The sequence below is a fragment of the Stegostoma tigrinum genome, chromosome 4 (assembly GCF_030684315.1).
Source record: "Stegostoma tigrinum isolate sSteTig4 chromosome 4, sSteTig4.hap1, whole genome shotgun sequence".
NCBI classification, from domain to species: domain Eukaryota; kingdom Metazoa; phylum Chordata; class Chondrichthyes; order Orectolobiformes; family Stegostomatidae; genus Stegostoma; species Stegostoma tigrinum.
Genome location: NC_081357.1, coordinates 7891747 through 7915229, shown reverse-complemented (window position 1 = coordinate 7915229; position 23483 = coordinate 7891747). Strand labels below are relative to the sequence as shown.

General features: G+C 42.4%; 2 protein-coding genes across 2 annotated transcripts in view; both read left to right on the top strand.

The window, feature by feature from the left end:
* The window catches only part of glo1 (glyoxalase 1), a 34113-nt gene extending 22834 nt beyond the window's left edge, over positions 1–11279 (top strand). Inside the window, exons 5-6 of the mRNA XM_059645127.1 lie at positions 3716–3805; positions 10178–11279. Coding sequence (XP_059501110.1) covers positions 3716–3805; positions 10178–10269 — 182 coding nt within the window. The 3' untranslated portion in view covers positions 10270–11279. The remainder of the gene's footprint in view (positions 1–3715; positions 3806–10177) is intronic.
* A 6363-nt stretch (positions 11280–17642) lies between these two features.
* Positions 17643–19465, top strand: LOC125452433 (uncharacterized). The gene has a single exon (XM_048530824.2). The coding sequence runs from the start codon at positions 17745–17747 to the stop codon at positions 18246–18248; it is 504 nt and encodes a 167-aa protein (XP_048386781.1). The 5' UTR covers positions 17643–17744; the 3' UTR covers positions 18249–19465.
* Positions 19466–23483: the final 4018 nt, after the last annotated feature.

Below are 23483 nucleotides of genomic sequence, written 5' to 3'. Positions count from 1 at the left end.
TATATAAACAATTTGGATAAGAATAGAGAAGACATGGTTAGCAAGTTTGTAGATGACATGAAAATTGGTGGTATAGTTGACAACGAAGAAGGTTATCCAAGAGTACAATGAGATTGTGATCAATTGGGTCAATGGGCTGAGGAATGGTAGATGGAGTTAAATTTGGATAAATGCAAGGTATTCCATTTTTGTACAATTAATGGTACAGCCCTGGGTAATGTAGAACAGAGACAACTAGAGTGACATATGGACAGGATGAGTAAGAAAGTGTTTAGCATGCTTGCGTATACTGCTCAGACCTTTGAGTAAAGGAGTTGGGACATCACGTTGGGGTCGTACAGACATTGGCGAGGCCTCCGTAGAGTACTGTGTACAGTTCTGGTCACCCTAATATAGGAAGGATATCAGTAAATTGGAGAGAGTTCAGAAAAGATTTACCAGGATGTTGCCAGGAATGGAAGATTTGAGTTATAAAGATAGGCTAGGACATCTTTCTTCTGGATCGTAGGAGGTTGATGGGCAACTTCTTGGAGGTTTACAAAATTATGAGGGGCATAGAGAAGGTGAATAGCAAGGGTCTTTTCCTTAGGGTGGGGATTTCAAGACTAGGAGAGGGCATATTTTTAAGGTGAGAGGAAAAAAAGGTGTAAAAAGGACATGAGAGGCAGCTTTTTGCATAGTGATTCATGTGTGGAATGAACTGCCAAAGGAACAGGTGGATGCAGGTACAGTTACACCATTTAAAAGGCATTTGGATAAATATATGAATAGGAAAGGTTTGGAGATATATGGGCCAAACACAGCCAAGTGGGACTAATTTGATTTGGGAACATGGTCAGCATGGATTAGTTTGACTGAAGGGTCTGTTTTCCATGCTGTGAGATTCCACGACTCTATCAATCACAAAGAACGCGGGAGAAACTCAGCAGCTCTGTTAGCATCTGTGGAGGGAGAAACTGAGGTAATGTTTTAAGTTCAGAGCAGTGATTCTTGAGTACTGAAAAATGTTTGTAGAGGTGGAGGAGGGACTAGGGGAACAGCTGGTGTGGAGACCCAGTGCAAATGCAAAGTGGTGTTTATGGTGGTGAAAGATATGTGAAATGGTTCTAAATCAAGGGAGAGAAGGTAGCAAAATAAACAAGGCAAGGCTTTTGGGGAGGGCAGTAGAGATGACACAAAGTTAGGTGGCATTGTGGACAGTGCAGATGATGCCATTAAATTATAAAGGGATATTGATAGACTTAACTGAACAGGGGAATATGTGGCAGATGGCGTTCAATGTATGAAAGTTTGAGGTTATCTATTTTGGACCGAAAAAGGATAGATTAGGGCACTTCCCAAAATGTATGTTAAATACAGTGGATGTCCAAAGGTGGTTTCAGATGCATGATCTTTAAAATGTCACAGACATTATATGTCACAGAAAATAATCAAGAAAGCTGATAGAATACTGGTATTTATATCTAGAGGACTGCAGTACAAGGGATGCAGAAGTTGTGTGCAGTTATGCAAAACCCTGGTTAGATCCCACTTGGAGTAGTGTGAGCAAACCTGTGCACCACATTTTAGGAAGGATATATTGACCGCGGAGAGAGTACACAGGTTTATAAGAATGATACCTGGACTTTAGAGGTTAAGTTATGAAGATAGGTCATACAAATTAGGCCTGTGTTCTTTAGAATTTAGCAGGATAGAGGGGTGATATGATTGAAGACTCCAAGATAGTAACAGGAAAAGACAGGATAGGTAAAGATAAACTATTTCCAGAGATTGGGGATTGCAGAAGAATGGGACGTAGTCTGAAAATTAGGGACAGACTGTTTAGGAGAGATATTAGAAAGCACTTATATGCGAAAAGCTTTATAGATATTTGGAACTGTCTTCCACAAACAACAGTAGCAGCTGCTTCAGTTGCTAATCCTACATATGAGATAAATAATTTTTTGTTGAGCAAAGGCTTTCAGGGATATGAGCAAAAGGCATGGAGTTAAGCCTCCGATGAACCATAATGTCATTGAATGGTGGAATAGACTTGAGGGGCTGAATGGCCTACTCCAGCTCTACTTTAGCACAGGGCCTCTATGCCATCTTTTCTCTTCGAACTTCTGGAGCCTGTGAAATGTATATTAAACAAAAAAATTTCCAACATCTTTCAATTCTGATGAGTCATATTGGAGTCAAAATGTGACCGTGTTCCTCACTCCACAGATCCTACTAGATCTGACTTTCTCCAACATTATTGTTTCAGATTCACAGCATCTGAATAATGTGGTTTTAATGTGTTAAATGGTCTCAATACTCCAAGCAAGGAAAGCAAGCAGTAAGCAGTGTATGTTTTAGGGGAGGGGAGGGGAGGATATCAGATTCCTTTTGAGAGAGGAGTGTTGTGCTAACTGCTGTGGTTTCTGTCTACTAATATTAGACAGTGATCAGCAGCGACAGCATAATTTGTTCCTTTCTACTTCTCCAACTGTCTCTTTGATATACAAAGAATACTCAGACGAATGCTTGGCCACCATTGCGTCATTTTAACTGAGACTGATTTAACTTGGAAAACTGAGCAGTGTAATAAACAACTGAAAATGAGAAGTTGAAGAAACCTTTGAAATTACAGGATAAATTTTTATATTTATTTTGATATATCTCTTCCCTGCCTCCACTGTGTTTTGTGTCAATCTTCAATTTCATTGTTTGCAGGTGACACAGAACTTTGTACTGTGAAAGATAGATATTGACTTCCAAGAAGACAGGCAGGCTGAAGGAATTGGTGCATTCATAAGAGGTTAACATTTTAACACAATAATAAAATGTGGAAGTGTACATTTTGACAGGAAGAATGTGAAAATGAATGATTAAATACAAGGACGATTCTAGAAACAGACTCGGGAAATGTACAAATATTTGAAGGATCCTGGGTATTATAATTAGAGGTACAGAGTACAAAACTAAGGAAATTATGAAGTACGTTCATAAAACTCTAGATCCACCTCTGTCACAATATTGTCTAATTCTTGGCATCACATTTTAAGAATAATCTGAAGGCTTTGGAGAGGGTGCAGAGAACATTACAGAAATGGTTCCAACAATGTGACCCAGTTAAATGGATGGATGGTAGAAACTGAGGTTGCTGTCTTGGGAGAAGACACAGATTGACAGATTTGATCATATTTAAAATTATTAGGTCTCCAGACAGAGAAACTGTTCCCATTGGTAGAAATTTGGAGAAACAGGAGACCAATTGAAGGTGATAACTGAAGAATTAGAGGGCGATCTTTGCTGTACTGCAGTGGATTTCAGATTCTAACCACTGGCAGAATGTACTACAGAGAGGTTTAGGAATGAATACTAAAGAATTTGGATAAGCATCCGAAGGAAGATTTTCAAGGTTACGTGGAATCAATCTCTCTTGGAGAGTGTTGGCACATGATAGGTCAAATGGCCACCTTATCTGCTGTAACTATTCCATGATTCTATGAATATTATACCTGTTTCATGTCACATCACAGATGAGCTGCTCCTGAGTTTATTTAAATTGCTGTGAGCCAGATGCTTGGAGGTAGCTAACACTGGTTTCTAATGAAAATATGTGTTAGATGCTACACATGAACTTGAAGACAAGATGGGTTGTTCGTGTCAAGAATTGTGCTGTTCTTATGGAAATGTACACTCCAATGATCAGTCTCATCAATGTTACTTGGACTAATCTTACTTGCAGGTCACCTGGGTATTGCTGTCCCTGATGTTTATGCTGCATGCAAACGTTTTGAGGAGCTTGGAGTAAAATTTGTAAAGAAGCCAGATGATGGTGAGTAATTCAGCAAATCTGCACACGGACATCTTCCTCTTGTATATTCCAGACAATCATTTGATTTCTTTTGTTTTCATAGAATGCTTTTGAGCAGGTTCTTTTTGAGCCACACATTCTGTAACCAGCCAGATAGTAGTTAGAATTGGTAAATGTCATGACAGGATTAATTAATAACCTCAGAATAAGGATAGAAATAAATGACCATGTGATTAAATTTTACATGCAATTTCAAATGAAGATGACCTGGGTTGAAGGCTAGTGTTTTAAGATGGGGAGATAGTGGCACAGCGGTAATATCACTGGACTAGTGATCCCAATAATCCTAGGCTAATGTTCTGAGAACATGGGTTCAGGTAACACCATGGTAGATCCAATTTAAAAAAAAACTGGTTTAAAAAAAAACATGCTGGTGTAATGGCATATAAAAATCCATCTGATTCACTGATGTCCTTTGGGGAAGGGAATCTGCCATCCTTACCTGATCTTGCCTACATGTGACTTCAGAACCAGAGCATTGTCATGATTCTTCTCTGCCCTCTGGGCATTTAGGGATGGGTAATAAATGATGCTAATGATGTTCTCACGCCGTAAAAATAAAAGCATCTGGGGCTGACAGCTGAACTAATAAGTAAATGGGAATAGGTGATGTGTCATTACAGAAGCTACGGTAGACATGTAGGGAGATATTTCAGAATAAAGAACACAACCACAGCTTATCCAGCTTCTCTTCATCGCTGAGATGCTCCATTCTAGGCAACATCCTGGTGAATCTCCTTTGGACTCCCTTTAGTGCAACCATTATCTTTCTATGTTCTGGTGACCAGAACTGCACACAGTTCTTCAGCCGTGGCCTCATCAAAATTTTGTACAGTTCTATCATAATTTGTCTGCTCTTGTAATGTATGCCACAATTAACAAAGGCAAGTACTCCATATGCTTTGTTAACTACCCTATTAATGTGTTCTGCTGCCTTCAGAGATCTGTGCAACAGCACCCCCAAGATCCCTTTGTTCCTGAGTTTGCTAGTGTTGTGGCCTTCATTGAGTACTCCGTTGTCTTGTTACTTCTTCCAAACAGCTTCACCTCACACTTACCACTTCCATCTGTCACTTATCCGCCCGTCTGACTAATCCTCCTGTTACCCAAGACCACCACCTTCACTGTCAATCACCCAGCCAATCTGTGTTGTTGCAAACTTGTGTATCATTCCACCTTCTCCTCCGTATACTCTTCTCTTACTGTTTATGCATATCATGAACAGGAAGGGACTCAGTACTGATCCCCATGGTGCCCCCTCCACATTGGCCTCCAGTCACATAAACAAACCACCACTCTGTCACCTGCCACTAAGCCGATTATTGAATCCAACTTGTCAAGTTACCCTGGATTCAAAAAGCTTTTACCTTCTTTATTGGTGTCCCATTTGGGACCTCATCAAAGGCTTTGCAGGAATCCATAAACTACATCAACTGCACTGCTGTCATTTACAGATTTTGCCACATCCTAAAATTTCAATTACATTTGATTGGCATGACCTCTCTTTGACAAAGCCATGCCAACTATCCCTGATTAAACCTTGCTTTTCCAAGTGAGGATTAATTCTCTCCATAATTTTTCTCCCAATATTTTCTCTGCCACTGATGAGAGATTCACTGGTGTTTAATTCCCTGATTTATCTCGACCACTGTTCTTACAGTCAGAGTCATTCAGTCTGGATTCAGACTCTTTGGTCCAATTCATCTGCACTGACCAGACATCCCAATCTGAACCAGTCCTGTTTGCCAGCATTTGGCCCATATCTCTCTTAATCCTTCCTATTCACATACCCATCCAGATGCCTTTTAAGTATTGTAATTATACGTACCCCCACCACTTCCTCTGGCAGCTCGTTCCATACATGCAGCCTTTGTCCAGTCTGGCACCATTGAGACCCAAATGGATTTTTAAAAATTGGCTAAGAGCCCCTGTAACTTTCTCCCTTCTCTCCCCTGCAGCCTGGGATAGAATTCATCTAGACCTAGTAATTTGACAACTCTACACCCACCAAAACCTCCAGTATCACCACACTCCTTATTTCAAATTGCTTGTGAACCTCATTTCTCTTCCTGAATTCTTGCTAACATCCTCCTCCAAAGTCAAGACAGATGTGAAGTATTCATTTAATACTCATTCAGTCTACTTTACCAGTTAACAAGTTATTCTTTATGCTGGTCAAACTCCTAGAATCCCCCCGCTAAGGCGCACACCACCAGCTTCTCGAGGGAGATTGAGATGGGGACTAAATGATAACTGGCAAGCACAACCCAAATCCCTTGATCTTACTTTTAAATTCAGAGATGCCAGCACTGATTCCTGTCTCTGACGCTGCAATAATGTCAGACTCCCAACCAGAAAATACCGCATTTATCCTGACTATTACTATGAGCCAATCCTGCATCCAAACTGAAATCACTCATAACATCATGATCTCTTGTCTTATGTATTAAACTTGTTATAGAATCCCTATAGTGTGGAAGCAAGCCATTCAGCCCATAGGGTCCACACCAACCCTCCGAAGAGCATCCCACCCAGAACCAACCCTGTAACCCTGCATTTGTAATCTGCCTAGCCTGCACATCCCTGGACACTATGGGAAATTTACTATGGCCAATCCACTTATCCTGCACATCTTTGGACTGTGGAAGGAAACCGGGAGACCCAAAGGAAACCCACACAGACACTGGGAGAAGTGCAAACTCCACACAGTTGCCCGAGGATGGAATTGAACCCGGGTCCCTGATGCTGTGAGGCAGCAGTGCTAACCATTGAGCCACCGTGCCACCCCACTGTGTGGCGCCTTCTGAATGCCTTTTAGAAATCCAAATACATTACATATTTTCACAAGGAAGAGGTATTAGAAATCCTACAGAGGGTGAAGATAGATAAGTCCCCTGGGCCGGATGGGATTTATCCTAGGATCCTCTGGGAAGCCAGGGAGGAGATTGCCGAGCCTTTGGCATTGATCTTTAACTCGTCATTGTCTACAGGAACAGTGCCAGACGACTGGAGGATAGCAAATGTGGTTCCCCTGTTCAAGAAGGGGAGTAGAGACAACCCTGGTAATTATAGACCAGTGAGCCTTACCTCAGTTGTTGATAAAGTGTTGGAAAAGGTTATACGGGAGAGGATTTATAATCATCTAGAAAAGAATAAATTGATTAGGGATAGTCAGCACCTTATTGGGAATGGTAGATCGTGCCTCACAAACCTTATTCAGTTCTTTCAGAAGGAGACCAAAAAGGTAGATGAGAGTAAACCGGTTGATGTGGTGTATGTGGATTTCAGCAAGGCGTTTGAGTAGTCATTAGTGATCATCCTTCCATCCCAAGGTCAAGTAAGGATGCCATTGAAGCAATTGATGATTGGGACCAGGACACATCTGATTCATTCCTGTAATGATGTCTTAAGGCTCATACCTTTGGCCTCAGTATCCGTAAGTGCGTATTAGGCTAGACTGAAAACTGTGGAGATTTTTTTTCCCCCTGACCTCATTGACTTTATGAGGCTTCTTTGCCACACTTTCAAATGCTGCTTTGATGGCAACTGCACCTAATGTGACCTCACCTCTTAAATACCACCCTCTTTAGTCACATTTGGTCCTAGACTATGAAATCTAGAACTGGATGTCCCTGATGAAACCCAAGCTGAGCGTCACCAAGTTATTAAAAACTGTATGCTATGTACATGTCACTTGATAACATTGAGGATGTTTTTATTACTAGGTAGACAGTGGTGTTAATTGGTTAGATTTGATTTCTCCTTTGTACACCTGAACAGTTTTCACTTTGTTAGATGCCAGAGTTGTCTGTTCTGGAGCAGCTTGTCTAGACACTATATTTGTCTGTATCCAAACACTATTTTTCAAGTCCCTCATGATGGTGATCTGTTTGCAATTCAGCTTAGCTCAACCAATTTCTCAAACATACCTTTTTTTTTTACTTTGCAGCAAATAAGTGATTGGAGAAATGTATGTATTATTGTAAAGTCTCTCATCAAGGCTGAGGGGTGACCTTTTTATGGAGGCTTAAAAGTTGAGGGATGTAGATAAATGAAAAGCCAAGGTCTTTTTCCCAAGATCCAAAACTAAAGGGCATAGGAAGATGAGAATGGAGCTGACTGGCAACTTCAGCAGAGGGTGGTATATAAGTAGAACAAGCTGGAGGTCGGTACAGTTACAACATCTAAACGTATCTGGATGGGTACATGAACAGCACGAGTTGAAGGATATGGAACAAATGCTGGCAAATGGCATTAGATGGGCAGTATGGTGGCTCACTGGTTAGCACTGCAGCCTCACAGCGCCAGGGACCCAGGTTCAATTCCAGCCTCGGGCAACTATCTGTGGAGTTTGCACACTTTCCCTGTGTCTGCATGGGTTTCCTCCAAGCACTCCAGTTTCCTCCCACAGTCCAAACATGTGCAAGCTAGGTGGATTGGCCATGCTAAATTGCCCGTAGTGTTCAGGGGTTTGTGGGTTATAGGGGGATGGGTCTTGGTGGGATGCTCCAAGGGGCAGTGTGGACTTGTTGGGCCGAAGGGTCTGTTCCCACACTGTAGGGAATATTATATTAAAAAATAGGCTTTTGTACAAAATGCGGAGGAATGGAATTGTGGGAGATATAGCAATTTGGATCGGAAATTGGCTTGCTGAAAGAAGACAGAGGGGGTCGTTGATGGGAAATGTTCATCCTGGAGACCAGTTACTAGTGGTGTACCGCAAGGGTCAGTGTTGGGTCCGCTGCTGTTTGTCATTTTTATAAATGACCTGGATGAGGGTGTAGAAGGATGGGTTAGTAAATTTGCAGACGACACTAAGGTCGGCGGAGTTGTGGACAGTGACGAAGGATGCTGTAAGTTGCAGAGAGACGTAGATAAGCTGCAGAGCTGGGCTGAGAGGTGGCAAATGGAGTTTAATGCAGACAAGTGTGAGGTGATGCACTTTGGTAGGAGTAACCGGAAGGCAAAGTACTGGGCTAATGGTAAGATTCTTAGTAGTGTAGATGAGCAGAGAGATCTCGGTGTCCATGTACACAGATCCTTGAAAGTTGCCACCCAGGTTGACAGGGTTGTTAAGCAGGCATTCAGTGTTTTAGCTTTTATTAATAGAGGGATCGGGTTCGGAACCAAGAGGTTATGGTGAAGCTGTACAAAACTCTGGTGCGGCTGCACTTGGAGTATTGCGTACAGTTCTGGTCACCGCATTATAAGAAGGATGTGGAAGCTTTGGTAAGGATGCAGAGGATGTTGCCTGGTATGGAGGGAAGGTCTACGAGGAAAAGCTGAGGGACTTGAGGCTGTTTTCATTGGAGAGAAGATGATTGAGAGGTGACTTAATTGAAACATATAAAATAATCAGAGGGTTAGATCGGGTGGATAGGGAGAGCCTTTTTCCTAGGATGGTGACGGCAAGCACAAGGGGGCATAGCTTTAAATTGAGGGGTGAAAGATATCGGATAGATTTCAGAGGTAGTTTCTTTACTCAGAGAGAAGAAAGGGAATGGAACGCTTTGCCTGCAACGGTAGTAGATTCGCCAACTTTAGGTACATTTAAGTCGTCATTGGATGAGCATATGGACGTACATGGAATAGTGTAGGTTAGATGGGCTTCAGATCGGTATGACAGGTCGGCACAACATAGAGGGCCGAAGGGCCTGCACTGTGCTGTAATGTTCTATGTTGGTTACCCTTTATCCACTCTGCTGGTTACATTTTCAAAGAATTCTAAATTGTTTCCCTGTCACAAAACAATGCTGTTTCTGCCTGATTGTATTGTGATTTTTCGTGTGTCTTCCACTACTACTTCCTTAATGTATTCTAGCATTATCCCTGTAACAGATTCTTTCTCCCTCCTTTCATGAATATGAGGGATATTTGCAGGTTTCTAATCCATTGGGATGATTATACAAACCATGAAATTGTGGAAGACTACATCAAGTGTGTTCAATATCTCTAAATTCATTGCTTTTAAGATCCTAAACATACGGCAATAGGTCCCCAAACTTGTCAGCTTTTAGTTCCATTACTTGTTTCAATCCTATTTCCTCAAGCGATTGTGCTAATACATAGCATCTGAGTGGCACCAACATCAGGCAGCATTCCTGTTCCTCATTAACGTGCGACCTCTCTTGAAATGTATTGAGTGAGGACGAGATCTAGTTGGACTGTAATGCTCATTGTGAGTGGGTACCCTGCTTAAATTTCACAATTAATAAATGATGCCTTCTGGGGTGATATGCAGGTAAAACTTTGGCAGGGTGGGTAGGGGAAGAGATGAATGGTATAAATGTAATCAATACTAATGTTTCACATTTTTATTTTGTCTTGTTTCAGGTAAAATGAAGGGGCTTGCTTTTATTCAGGACCCAGATGGATACTGGATAGAGATTCTCAGCCCAAACCAAATGCTCACCATAATTCCTTAGTTTTGAGGTGTGAGCAGTAACTCAAGTTGCTTGCCTTGGAAACAATTAGATTTACATCAGTGACATCTGGATATTTGATATACATTTTGTGGACTGGGACTTTTTTCTTTTTTTTCTTTCTTTTGGTTATCTCTGGAAGTCACTGTTAACCTCCTCATGCACCAGAAATCACATTAACCACTCCCAGAGAAAGGTTGCAGCTGGAATATTCCATGAATGTAAAGAATTGACAATGTATAAAAGGCTTCCTATATTGTAGAATCTAACTTGCGTGTACACAACCTCCCAATTGCAACCATTAGTTAGGGGAAGACAAAATTTTTGTCGCAGAACACAAAACATGTTGACGATTTGTTTTGGGACTGTAAACCCACATGTCCACCTTCTTTAAAGATAATTTTATTTTGCAGCTGTTACTGTCATACCTCCAAAAAGGGATGAGGAAAATCAACTCTCCTCTATCCTTCCAGTTTATTCTAACATCTTGGAAAGTGACTTCTGAAGGACTTGCGTTGAGCTCAGCTGATTTATCATGTGTAAAAACAAAATTGGGCACCACCACTGTCTGAAATTATCAACTGAGAGTTTTTGCACTAAGGAAGGTTGCTTTTCCCCAAAAAAGTTTTCATATTAAAATTGGACAATCTAATCCCTAGTATACTTGTTCTGTTATAGGTTATCATCTACCATGACTGTCCAGGTATCTAACTAACTAGTCTGTCTGCTTATAAAAAGCTGCTGACATTGTTGGTACTTACCTTTTGTTATAAACAGTATTTTGTTTTGAGCTTTGTGAATGAAAGCACCTTGTTAGCTACACTTCTTGAGAGTAGTCACATGTGCCAGATCATAGAGTAAGTGAAATTGAACCTTAATTCCTATTAATTCACAGCTAATTTCTTTAATGTCAAACCATGACTGTAATAAATTAAAAATAATTTGAGGGTATGAGTTGTCTTTTTTTCTTCCCTGTGAAACAGTGAATTAAAGCTTCTTTGTTTGAAGTCTCATGGAGCTGTTGTTTATAGTGTGGATGTGTGAACTGAACTACAAACTCTGATGGACTAATAATGTTCAGGAATATAAAAGATGATTACAAGAGTCTTTTTAGATATATTAAAAAAATGACAAAGACAAGAATGGACACTGGACTGCTGGAAAATAAGGCTGGAGAGGTGATGGGGAACAAGGAAATGGTAGAGGAACTGAATAAGTCCTTGATATGAATTTTCATGGTCGAACACACCAAAAGCAGAGCAGAACTTTGAGAGCTGGGGGCTAAGATGTGTGGATTGATCATCAGCAAACAATGTGCTGAGGAGCCTGTAGGGTCTGAAGTTGGATAAATGGACTACACCTCAGGGTGGTGAAGGTGATAGCTGAAGACACTGCAGTGATCTTTCAGGAGTCACTGGAGTTTGGGAGGATCCCAGAGGATTGGAATATGGTTAATTTAATATCCCTGGTTAGGAAGGTAGGTAGAAGATGGGAAATACAAGTGGTTAGTTTTGACCTTGGTCATTGGTAAGATTTTAGAGTATGTTATTAAAGATAAGATTGTGGGGTATTTAGGAGTGCATGGTAAAAATACAGCTTTGTCAAAGGAGGTCATGCCTGACAAATTTGTAACAATTCTTTTGAGGAAGTAGTGGGAGGTGGCTCAGGAATCCTCATTTCCTACTTGGCCTTTTAGTGTTCTGACTTGTAATTGTATGCACTTAAAGTGAGAGACCACCACTGAATTCAACCTGAACCTATGGGCAGCATGGCCTTATCCTTTGAGTACCTGGAGCAGAGGTTTGTGGTCTGTTACTATTACAATTTTAAAGGTATTGGTGGAACTTTCTCACGTCAAAGATGACTGCCAAAGCTTCTTTCTCTTTCTGGGCATATTTGCGCTCTGCATCAGCCAAAATCTGGGAAGCTTTGGCTTTGGGGCACTTCTCTCCATTGGGCAATCTGCGAGCCAATATTATCCCGATACTGTACAAGGAGGTATTGAATATTGATACCAGATCTTGCCTGGGATCAGAGTGTGCCGACACCTTAGTTGATGATACCTGCTTCTTCACTTCCTGTAAGGTTATGTCTTCGCTACAAGACTTTTTCCAAGGCTGACCCTTTTCTAATCACAGATAGAAGGGTGCCAGGATGGAAGTCTGATTATGTATAAACTTTCAGTAATAATTCACCAACCCAAGGAACGACTTAAGCTCAGAAGTGGGAGCCAGGGCACCTTTGATCACCCTCACTTTATCTTCCAAACGATGCAACTCAGTCTTGTCGACTCTGTAGTGCAATTGGTCACTTGGGCTGCCTGGAACACACGTTTTTCCCTTCTACGGTGTATGCCTGCTTTTGAGAAATGTCTAAGGGCTATGTCCAAATTCTGTAAGTGCTCTTTCTTGGTCTTCCTTGTTATTCGCATCTCATCTAGATAAATGGTGCTTTGGGACAGACCTTGTAAAATGTTCTCCAACATCTGCTGAAAAATGACACAGACTGACAATACCCCACACAGTAGTCTCATACATGAGTACAAATCCTTACGGGTATTAACTGTAACATACACCCGGGAGTCCTCAGCAAACTGTACTTGTGGGTATGCATGACTTGTGTCTAGCTTCGTGAAGGACAGCGCCCCGCCAACTTTGCGTACAAGTCCTCTATGTCAGTGATTGGGTATTTATCCAGCCGCAAGAAGCAGTTTTTTTTAAATTGCAACAAAAGTGAATCGACCCATTGGGCTTCCCAATTGGTACAACTAGTGTTGCCCATTCCTCAATCTGGTTTGATAATTCTTTCACTTTCCAGCCCCGTGATCTCTGTCTCTACGTTTGCATGTAAGGCCAACGGCACTGAGTAGGCCATGCAAAATCATGGAATTGCTTCCTGGTCAACATGCAAAGTGGACTTAACTCCTTTGATAGTCCCTAGACCTTCCTGAAAAACTTCTGGGTATTTAACTAGGGCTTCACTCAGGCAGCCATTTTTTAATGCAAAATGTTGAGGCAATTTAGGTAAATCTTTCTCAAAGAATTTCACCTCATCACGCTTGGACCTAAACCTTTGACTACAATCAATGGTAACTGAACTAGCTGCTTCTCATACGAGACTAGAACTGAAGTTGTACCCTTAATCTGTGAAGGTTGCCCTGTGTAAGTTCTCCATCTAGCCGAGTTCTGGTGCAAACCTAAAGGTTGAAGTCCAGAACAAATTTTGTTAAAGACTGGTTCTACAATCACTGATTGCTGCACTAGTACCAAACTCCATTAGAAATGGGTGACCATTTAACCAGATGTTTATTTTGATTTGCTCTGATTTGGATGTTGCTAAGCAATTTAAGTGTTACAAACCAGAGTGTGCATTCTCCTGGTTACCTGCCTATGAATTCTCTTACTCAATTTAGGCCCAGTGGGACACTTGTTGTCTCGAGTCAGGATACCAGCAACAACCAAAATGGCTTTCCGGCCCAGATCCTGAAGGAAATTTTAACCATTTGGCCAAGGCTTGGCTTTGTTTGGGGATTTTGCCATGGGTTGACTTAGAGTCCCTCTTCAGGGTATTTCCTGAGCGAGGCTGTGCAATTGCCTTCACCCAAGTGGTGTTCCCCAAGCTTGGGTGGGTGTCCACTTCTGTCGGAATACCCTGTCAATCATACGTTCCACTGGCTGCATTTTCTCATGACCAAGCCAGTGTCATGCCTGTCTGAAGTCCTGTTGGGTTTCAGCTGGTAGGTGCTTTTGCATGGCTACATTTTTAATCCCACATACCAAACAGTTTCTTTGCATCTCATTAAGGGTTAAATCAAAGTCAGATGCTTCTGACAATTGTCCTAAACCCGTCAGAAATTCCGACACAAATTTCCCTTGTTCTCAAACTGCTAAGTAAAACCGATAGCATCTCAGAATTCTATAGCATCTACAGGAGGCTTAGGATAGTAATATTTCTTAACTAAATCTGTCAACTCTTGAGAAGTTTAGTATCTGGTGCCTCAGGTAAAGTTAGGGTCCTAATAACTTAAAAAGCTGTGGGTCCACAAGTTGTCAGGAGAATTACTCATTACTTTTCATCTGCTTCAACGTCATTTGCCTGGAAAAAAAAAACTCGTTCTTGCCGTAGAGTTAACAAGGTACAGAGCTAGATGAACACAGCTGGCCAAGCAGCATCAGAGGAGCAGGAAGGCTGACGTTTCGGGCCTAGACCCTTCTTTCAGCCCATTTCTGAAGAAGGGTCTAGACCCAAAATGTCACCTTTCCTACTCCTCTGATGCTGCTTGGCCTGCTGTTTTCATCCAGCTCTGCACTTTGTTATCTCAGATTCTCCAGCATCTGCAGTTCCTACTATCTGAAATATTCTTGCCACAACCTGGGCCCAGTCTATGACAGCAGGATCGAATGAGTCAAGCTTCTCAAATAATAGCATGATTCCAGACATGCTTTCCCCAACTGAAAGACAACTGTTGTGAGCAAATTTCTTCAAGCTGGTATCCCATCATCAAGTCACCATTTATTTATATGAGCACATACTTGATGCTGGACCAACTTCTTCAGAACCGGCTCTTGGAGTGAACCGCATCTCATGACACTCCTAGAGGTAGTAAGAACTGACTCTCCCGTTTTTTTTGCGGGAGAGCTCCCGGATTTGACTAAATTAACAGTTCCAATCAGGGAACTCATTTTCTATGAGGTCTCCACCTGGCTGATTTTGTTATAATCACTACACCTGACTTCGCTTATCAGCCACAGTTGCCTCATCTTTCCCTTAATATGTTTTTTCTTTCTTCCCTGCTAGGCTTCCCTTCCAATCAACAGTGGCCATCTCCTCCCTCGTGTTCTATGTTTAAATAATCCTCTGCTATTTCACTCATCCTGCCAAAGTGAACAACTTCACATTTTCCTATCTGAAGGCAGTAAGGACTGCAGGTGTTGGAAGCTAGAGTCAATAAATGTGGAGTTGGAAAAGCACAGCATGGCTGTACTGCATCTGCCAGAGTTTTTTGCCACACACTCAATCTGTCTGCATCCTCCTTAAATCTTCTTCACCATGTAATTTCCTATGTGATTTTGCAGCCTGTGAATATGGTTGCCGTATGTCTGTCTTCCCATTTCGGTCATTGAGGTAAATTGTAAAAATTTGAGGCCTTACAAACACCTTAAGGACTCCACTTGTCATACCCTGCCAGTCAAACAAAGACCTATTTTTACATGCCATCTATTTTCTGCCATGCACCCAGTCATCTATCCACACTAATGTCTGACCCACTATATCAGTCAACTTTTATTTGCTGCAATAACCTTTGACATGGTGTCCTATCAAATGCCTTCTTGATATTCAAGTATGGTATATTGATCCACAGCACACATTACTCTTCCAAAGACTGCCAATTAAAGCATACATTATACTTTCAAAGCATGCCAATAAATTTGTTAAACTAGACTTCCCTTTGATGAAACCATGCTGACTTTTTCTGGATAGTTTTGAATATTTCTAAATAGGCAGATATAGATCTTTTAAGGATCAATTCGAACATCTTCCCAATGACAGCAGTCACACAAATTTGAATATTCTCTCTGTCAACTTGTGCAATTCTAAATGTGTTTAATTGGACTTTGCCATGTGAATTTGTGAGAAGCTAATTATACTCACGACATTCTCCTTTGCCAGTACAGACACTTTGCAGAAATGGAGAAACATTAAACTGAGTACATCTTTAATTTGTAATCTGAATTACTTCTTTCTACCATGATACCATGCTGTCTAATCCAACTACATATGGCCCAGTTTCTCGTCTACAACATTACCAGGAAATCATCTAGTGTTCTGAGATTTGATGACCGCAGCAGCTGTGCACTTATTCACAAATTCCTCACTTTTAATTACTAGAATCAACTTTCAGCTACTTTTCATTACATTGGCTCTAAGTACCTTCCATTCATACCTTTCCTATCTGAAATCATGCCCGGTACAAGATGTATCCATTGCAAAAGTGTTGTTAGCAGCTGAACGTTGGTTCCAGGATGACTTTTACTCAGGTTTGTGAGTTGCTGACATAAGTCTTCATGTGATCAGACAGGCCATTTCTCGACTAATAGATCCTTGGGGACATGGAGCAGGATGTGCCATGAGGCTCCTCCAGTAGGATGTGTTTCCTTGTCTTACTCATTGCTGTTGTCTGTCTTGTTATTAAGATTTCTTTATTCAAGGCATGATGCCGATTGAGGAACAACCTGTTACCGTTTTAACAAAATTGTAGCGACAGCAGCCATTAATGTCAATTTGCCATGTTTCACAAAGCGCTTCAGAGTGTTTTTGAAGCATTTTGTATGTCCTCCCCGAAACGATGGCCAAAGTGAGATTTGAGAAAAATATTCTGGCCTCCTGTCAGCTGCTTCTCAGCTATCTGAACACAGTATCCAGTCCATGCAAAGGTAGCTGTTTTTGTTTGAACAATCTCCTACTGAATCGGGCTCTGCTGTTGGAATTTCTCTCGAGCTTCTTTTTATTTATTTGTGGGATGTGGGCATTGCTGGCCCGCCAGCATTTCTTGCCCATCCCCAGTTGCCCTTCAGAAAGTGGCAGTGAGCCGTCCACTGGTTGTGGGTTGACCCAAAATGCCATTAGGGAGGGAGTTCCAGGATTTTGACCCAGCAATGGTGAAGGAACACCATATATTTCCGATGCAGGGTGGTGAGTGGCTTGGAGGGGAAACTTGGAAGGTGGTGGTGTTCCCTCTCCTGTATGTCGGGCTCACTGTGGTCCAGGAGTGTGGTAATGACAACTGTACACATACAAGAACTTTTGTTGATTTATGGAAGGCTTTGTTGTCAAATATTCGAAAGGGCTGCGCAGGTCTGTGAAGTATCTAACATATATGCTATACTTTTAACATCTAGAGACCAGGTGGAATGTTTGATGTACAGTTTGGGTTTTGTTTTGCCGACAAACAGACGTACTTTCCAGCATTCAGATCTGATGACACCGAGGGTGGTTTTAAATTTTGCTGTAACGTGGACACACAGTATATAAATTAACATTCATGCAAACTATAATTTTTTTTAAAAAAAAGTCAGCGGCTTCCTACACTTTACCAGGAGGTTCATTGGCAAGAGGCAACAGCAAAATGGAAATCGCCTGCGGCGAAAGCTTCGGTAAATGTATTGATTTGTCTAACTGTAGAGGCAGGGCGCTCAGTGATGGAGATACTGTTAAAATGGCCGCTAACTCCAAGCCGCGCGGCTCCTCCATGAACAATAGTCACGTCGCTCCCCAACTCCGCACCACGTGCACAGCGGAACCAAAATGCGGGCAGCGGCAGCTGGGAGACAGCTCTCGGGCGGCGCACAGCTCCTGCGCTATAAAAGCAGCGCCTTTTCCGTTGCCTGCGCATTTCTGCTGCAGCCGGAGACGAGGTTAGTTGTTTGGTGTTGTGCTCTTGGCGGTGGTGTGCTGGGTTGTTTAAAAACCCGCCAAAAATGACCGAAGACCGAAAGCTGTTCGTCGGCGGCCTTAGCTTTGATACAGATGAGCAGGCTCTAGAGGCGGTCTTCTCCAAGTATGGGGAGGTGGTGGACGCTCGAGTGATTAAAGACAAGAGCACCATGACGTCCCGAGGCTTCGGCTTCGTTACCTTCGAGAACCCGGACGACGCCAACGATGCGCTGCAGGCCCTCAACGGCCACTCCATCGACGGCCGCCAGATCCGGGTGGATCACGCCGAGAAGAAATCGGGCGATGGCGGCTACGGAGGCGGCCGTGGGGCGGGTAGCGGTTACCGTCGCGGCGGCGGCTACAACAGCTACGGCGGCGGCTACGGTGGTGGTGGTGGCGGCGGCTACGGCGGCGGCGGCGGAGGCTACAGCAGCTACGGTGGTGGCGGCGGCTACGCCGGAGGCTCCGGTTACAGGCAGTTCGGGAGCAGGGGAGGTGGCGGATCCCGTGGCGGCAGCGGCTACGATCGATACGGCTCCAACAGATAGGAAGGAGATCGGAAAAGCTAACATTTTCCAGGCCGGCATGATCAATCAGAGACCGCTTGCCGTTTCTGAAGGGACTTTTTTTGGGACGAACACTGTCTAATCTCTTGAATTCAATCCTTCTTCCTCGGGACGCTAACTCCCCCGCCCAATCGCATATGCTATGTCGCAGTTAAAAAAGATTTTCCAGCCCAGCTGGGGAATGTGTTCCGAAATCTCATTCCTGTTTTGTTCCCGAGTCCCTTTGTTTTCCCCGTCCACAAGGACTACTTTCCATGTAGCATGTTTGTTACTTTGCAGCTTAAAACGATTTTTTACAAAATAGGGTAAGTTGCTAATCCATACATTACTGCAGCTTGACCTCCGATTTAGTATTTTCCTAGTGGCTTGGGGGATTTTGTATTTTTGCTGCTCGATGGTACTGCCCCCACATTCCATTTTGTTTTTAGTTCCTCAGGTGCCTTTTGGGTTTTAAAATGGCGCGTCCACCTTGTGCAGACTCTGGCAGCGTGCTCCATCACCCCACCCACCCCCGTCCCTTCCCCCCCCACCCCCCCAACTTCCTCGCTGGCCTCAGTAAGATTTGGCACCGCCAGGGTGCATGAGCGAGTCGCTTGATGCGTTCTACATCGCAAGTTAGATGTGCGCCAACCTTCGACCGATTTTGGAACTGGGATCATTTTTTGTTTTTACGTCGCCAGTTATAATTTGAAGTGGGGAAACACATCTGCTCGAATTTACTTTTTTTTGTAAAACAGTAACTTGCAATGTCGCTACCAATTTGAGATTCCGTCCGCGTGAAATGTTTAACTGTGTTATTACAGACAAGACCATGCTTTCAACCCACTGCAGACAATTAATCTGTGGGGACACTGGTAGCACGGATTGAGTTGTGTACTTTTTTGTGGGTGGAATTTTGCAATCTGAACTGCTTTCTATAATAACGTTGATTGGTGCCAGCCTAGTTCAGGACACCACTGGTGGTTTTGGCCTCCATCCAGTAAGAAATCAGCCTACAGTGAGGTATTATGCCAATCTCTTCTAATCTATTCAACATCCTCCTCTCTAAATAAATGTTGAGTTTTTTAATTGCCTACTGGTAGAAAGTTGAAAGCTGTTTCTATTGAATCTGAGTTAGCATGGACAGTTTTTGTACAAAAAAACTTGCCGCTTTGGAGACTGATGTCAAATGGAAAAATAAAGTTGAAATATTCAGTTGATGTCTGGATTTAAGCTTTCTTTTTTAGACTTGAGAACACTTAATTTCTATGAAGCAGGCCATGAGTTCATCAAAGGAACATCTCCATTGGATATGTTCATTTCTGTTCTCTCCACAGATTCTGCCTGGACTGCTGACTTTCCAGGGTCTGCAGTATTGCGCATTCTGCATAAAATGTGCTCAGTTCATGGGTGAACGTACAAGTTGAATGCCAGTAAGCTGCTGGCTCCAATGGGAGCAGGAATCTTGGAAATCTCAGCTGGCCATAAAGCACACTGGCTATATAGGCACTACTACTGATAATTCAGAAACCATAAGATGGGTAATCCACCAAATGTGCTGAAGAAAGTGGCTGCATTGAATCAGTTACAGGTATAATAAACTTTACAGTAAGTACACCATTGACTGCTCACTTTTGAACACTAACTTGTTCAGAAGCTGCCTGTTGTTTGTAATGTAACATTTCAATACAATTGATCTGTTTACTATTGTACAAACCATGTTTACCTGGCCTATTCACATTCATTCATGACCTAATTAAATTATTTTGTCAACTTTGTCTGAATTTGACTGTAGAAGTAATCCAAAGTTACTGGGTAAGACAGCTTCATGTTTACAAGTAAACTTGTCATTTTGCATTCTAATACATTCCTTAACTGCTTGACTGTTTGCTCCTCTACCATTTTAAAATCTGTCTTAGTGAGATTTTGAGTTTGTCTGGTGGGTGTGTTTAATGTTTAGGTGGACCTTTTTCATTTTACTTTGTATACCCAGCTTTTGTAAGGTCTCAGCATTTAGTTTTTACAATTGTCTTTATGGATAATGTACCAGCTTGTAGCATTGAGTTTTTGGCTACCATTCAATGGACTGTTTAATCCCACTGGGCACCAGCTTCCTATTGATTAGTAATGTTGGCTTCAATAGCCAGCATTTAGTAAGGAAGTGAAAATCTGTTTGTCTTGCAGTGCCTTCATGACTATTTCTGCCCTGATTGCCCTTAACTAAATAGCACTTGTATTGCTTTGTTCAAATTTGATAACTTGCTACAATGCTGGAATATTCCAATGATTGCTTCCTTTCCATTTTACTAAAGCCCTCGTTCTGTACTCTGTAGTGATAGTGACATTCAAAACTCTTCAGTAGCTTCTCATGGGTGCTGATTAAAGTGCAGCCTCAATTGTTCAGCTGAAACCTTGAGCCAACTATTTGCCTTCAAATGCAACCATGATATCACAGGTGTCTTGCATAAACCTGAGCTTGCCCAAATTCTTCAGGGTTGAATATGAAGCTGCCATGTCTACTTGATGCTACTCTAATCTCTAAACTGCCTTAAGGCTTTTTGTGAATCAACATTAGTCCTATGATTATACTACATGCTAAAGTAGCTCACTTTTAGTATCTGCAGTTGCAGATTTTAAAACTGTAAAGCCAAGTGTGTATTATGGAATATGAAGATTAAGGAAGTGGTGTCTTCCTTTACAGGGAACAGGTGCATGAATACAACTGAGGCAGAAGTCAGCCATGATCAGTTAAATTTGAGCAGGTTTGAAGGGCTGAATTGCCTATTCCTCCTAGCTCCTGAGAACTGAATGCAAGCACTTGGTTAATTTGGTCTAGCAGTATTTCAAATGTAGGATGGAGAAACATTGGCAGACTTGTGGAGACATGGAAGAATGTGACAGATCTTTTGTAGAGGATAGAATCATGCAAAAGAATGTATCCCTCAAACCCAAGTTTCTTTGAAGTTAGAGGTACATGTTACAATAATTAGAAGTAGGACAGAAGTTGAGGCTTGGCCAGAGGAAGCTGGCAATGAGCAAACACTTGACCAAAAATCCTAAAGCACAAACTATACACTGTATTAGTGGTTCCCTCCCTTGGTGGTGGGGGGGGTGAATGGGACACTAGAAAAGGCAGATGTTGGACTGTTCCCCTTAGAGGTTCAAGGTCAAATCCTTAAGTTTACCAACAGGAAAAGAGGAGATAAATCTCTTTCCTCTTGTTGAGACTGTAAGTAGTGTAGCCTGACACTATACCACATAGAGGGTTTGTAACTAGGGCAATAGTTCTTTTAACAGTGAAAGTACTTTACTGAGGCCAGACCATTCAGGAGGTACTAAGATTAGCGGGTGGTACATGTTTAGAGCACAAATTGCAGTGGATATTGGGTCACTACATAATATGGTTTTGTGGAACTAAAAGCCAGTATGTAGAGTTAAGCCATAGCTGAGCCATTACTTCATGGATGAAACAGGCTCATGGCATACTCTTGTGTGGGACAAGCTGCGGAGGGACTGATATGAATTATTGGACTAAAGGCCAAGTGAAATGGCTGCAAGGATTGATCTCTTGGCAAACTTCCAGAATGCCCTCCGCTCTAGAAATAGTGGATTGAAAGCATAAAGACAAGGAAGTAATAGGCCTGTTTAATTTCCAGACTTAAAAATGTGCAATCTGCCAGTAGGAGGATATTAGCCTATCAGTGACCTGAGAATCAACATGATGTTGCTTGGGAACCCTGTAGCCCAATGGTATCAACATGGACTTCTCAAGCTTCAAAATCTCCCCCTCCCCCACTGCATCCCAAAACCAGCCCAGCCTGCATCTGCTTCCCTAACCTGTTTTCCTCTCTCCCATCCCCTCCTCCCACCTCAAGCCACACCTCCATTTCCTACCTACCACCTCATCCTGCCTCCTTGACCTGTTCCCCCTTCCCTGGACTGACCTATCCCCTCCCTACCTCCCCACCTACACTCTCTCCACCTATCTTCTTTACTCTCCATCTTCGGTCCGCCTCCCCCTCTCCCTATTTATTCCAGTTCCCTCTCCCCATCCCCCTTTTCTGATGAAGGGTCTAGGCCCGAAACGTCAGCATTTGTGCTCCTGAGATGCTGCTTGGCCTGCTGTGTTCATCCAGCCTCACATTTTATTATCCTGGAATTCTCCAGCATCTGCAGTTCCCATTATCAATGATTTTGAAATATTCAGTTTGACGAAGTTTAGTTGACATGGTGGATGAAATGTTTGTATTTCTAGATCCATTTGATTATGGAGCCACAAGATGAGTGGAGTGGTAATGACAACTACTAACAAGCACTTGATATAAATTCTTTCTGGTTGCCAACATGCAATCAGTGGAATGTTGGAGATCACTGACAGGATTGCAACTGATACTGTGAACCCTCAGATGAAGGGGCCAACACTGCTAGTCAAATTTTCTATTAGTAAAAACCCTCAAGACCAGAATCGGTCAGAGCCCTTAACCTGTTCTCATATTCAATATGGCTAAAGTTGACCAACTTGGCATCCTGTTCAGAGATAATGGGAACTACAGATGCTGGAGAATCCAAGATAACTGGAGCTGGGTGAACACAGCAACCAAGCAGCATCTCAGGAGCACAAAAGCTGACGTTTCAGGCCTAGCTGTCTAGGCCCAAAATGTCAGCTTTTGTGCTCCTTAGTACCCTATTCAACTTTAAGACTTGGGATCTGCAGCCCCTTAAACTTGATTTGGCCTCAACTGCTTTAACAAAATTCTACACACTACTGTAGATGTAGTTTCTCCAAATCTAGACAAAACTCTTGTTCATGTACATATGCACATACCCTGTCCCTTCCTGTTGGGGGTTCAAGTCACAATTGTAACTATACTGTCTAATTTAGTGCCAAGATCATTGCATCAGTCCTGCTTAGCCAGAACATATTCTGTTAAGGATATCAAGTGCATGATATTCCAGGTGCCATCTCTAGGCCTGTACAAAGGTGGCAGGACACCCCTGTTCCTATGTGAATCTTTTGGTGCTTTCATTCCCTGATGCATCCATGTGCTTGTATTTACTGGTGTTCAAGGGCACAATGGTTTGATGCCCCATTCTCTTCCCCAATCTCACTGTCCAAACATTGGGAGCAAAAACAAGGATGCTGATCCATGTGGATAACATCACACTTGACACTATACTTGATCTTGCCATGTATTTGCCCACTCCTGCTTCAAATCCCACTGACACATCTTTGCATCT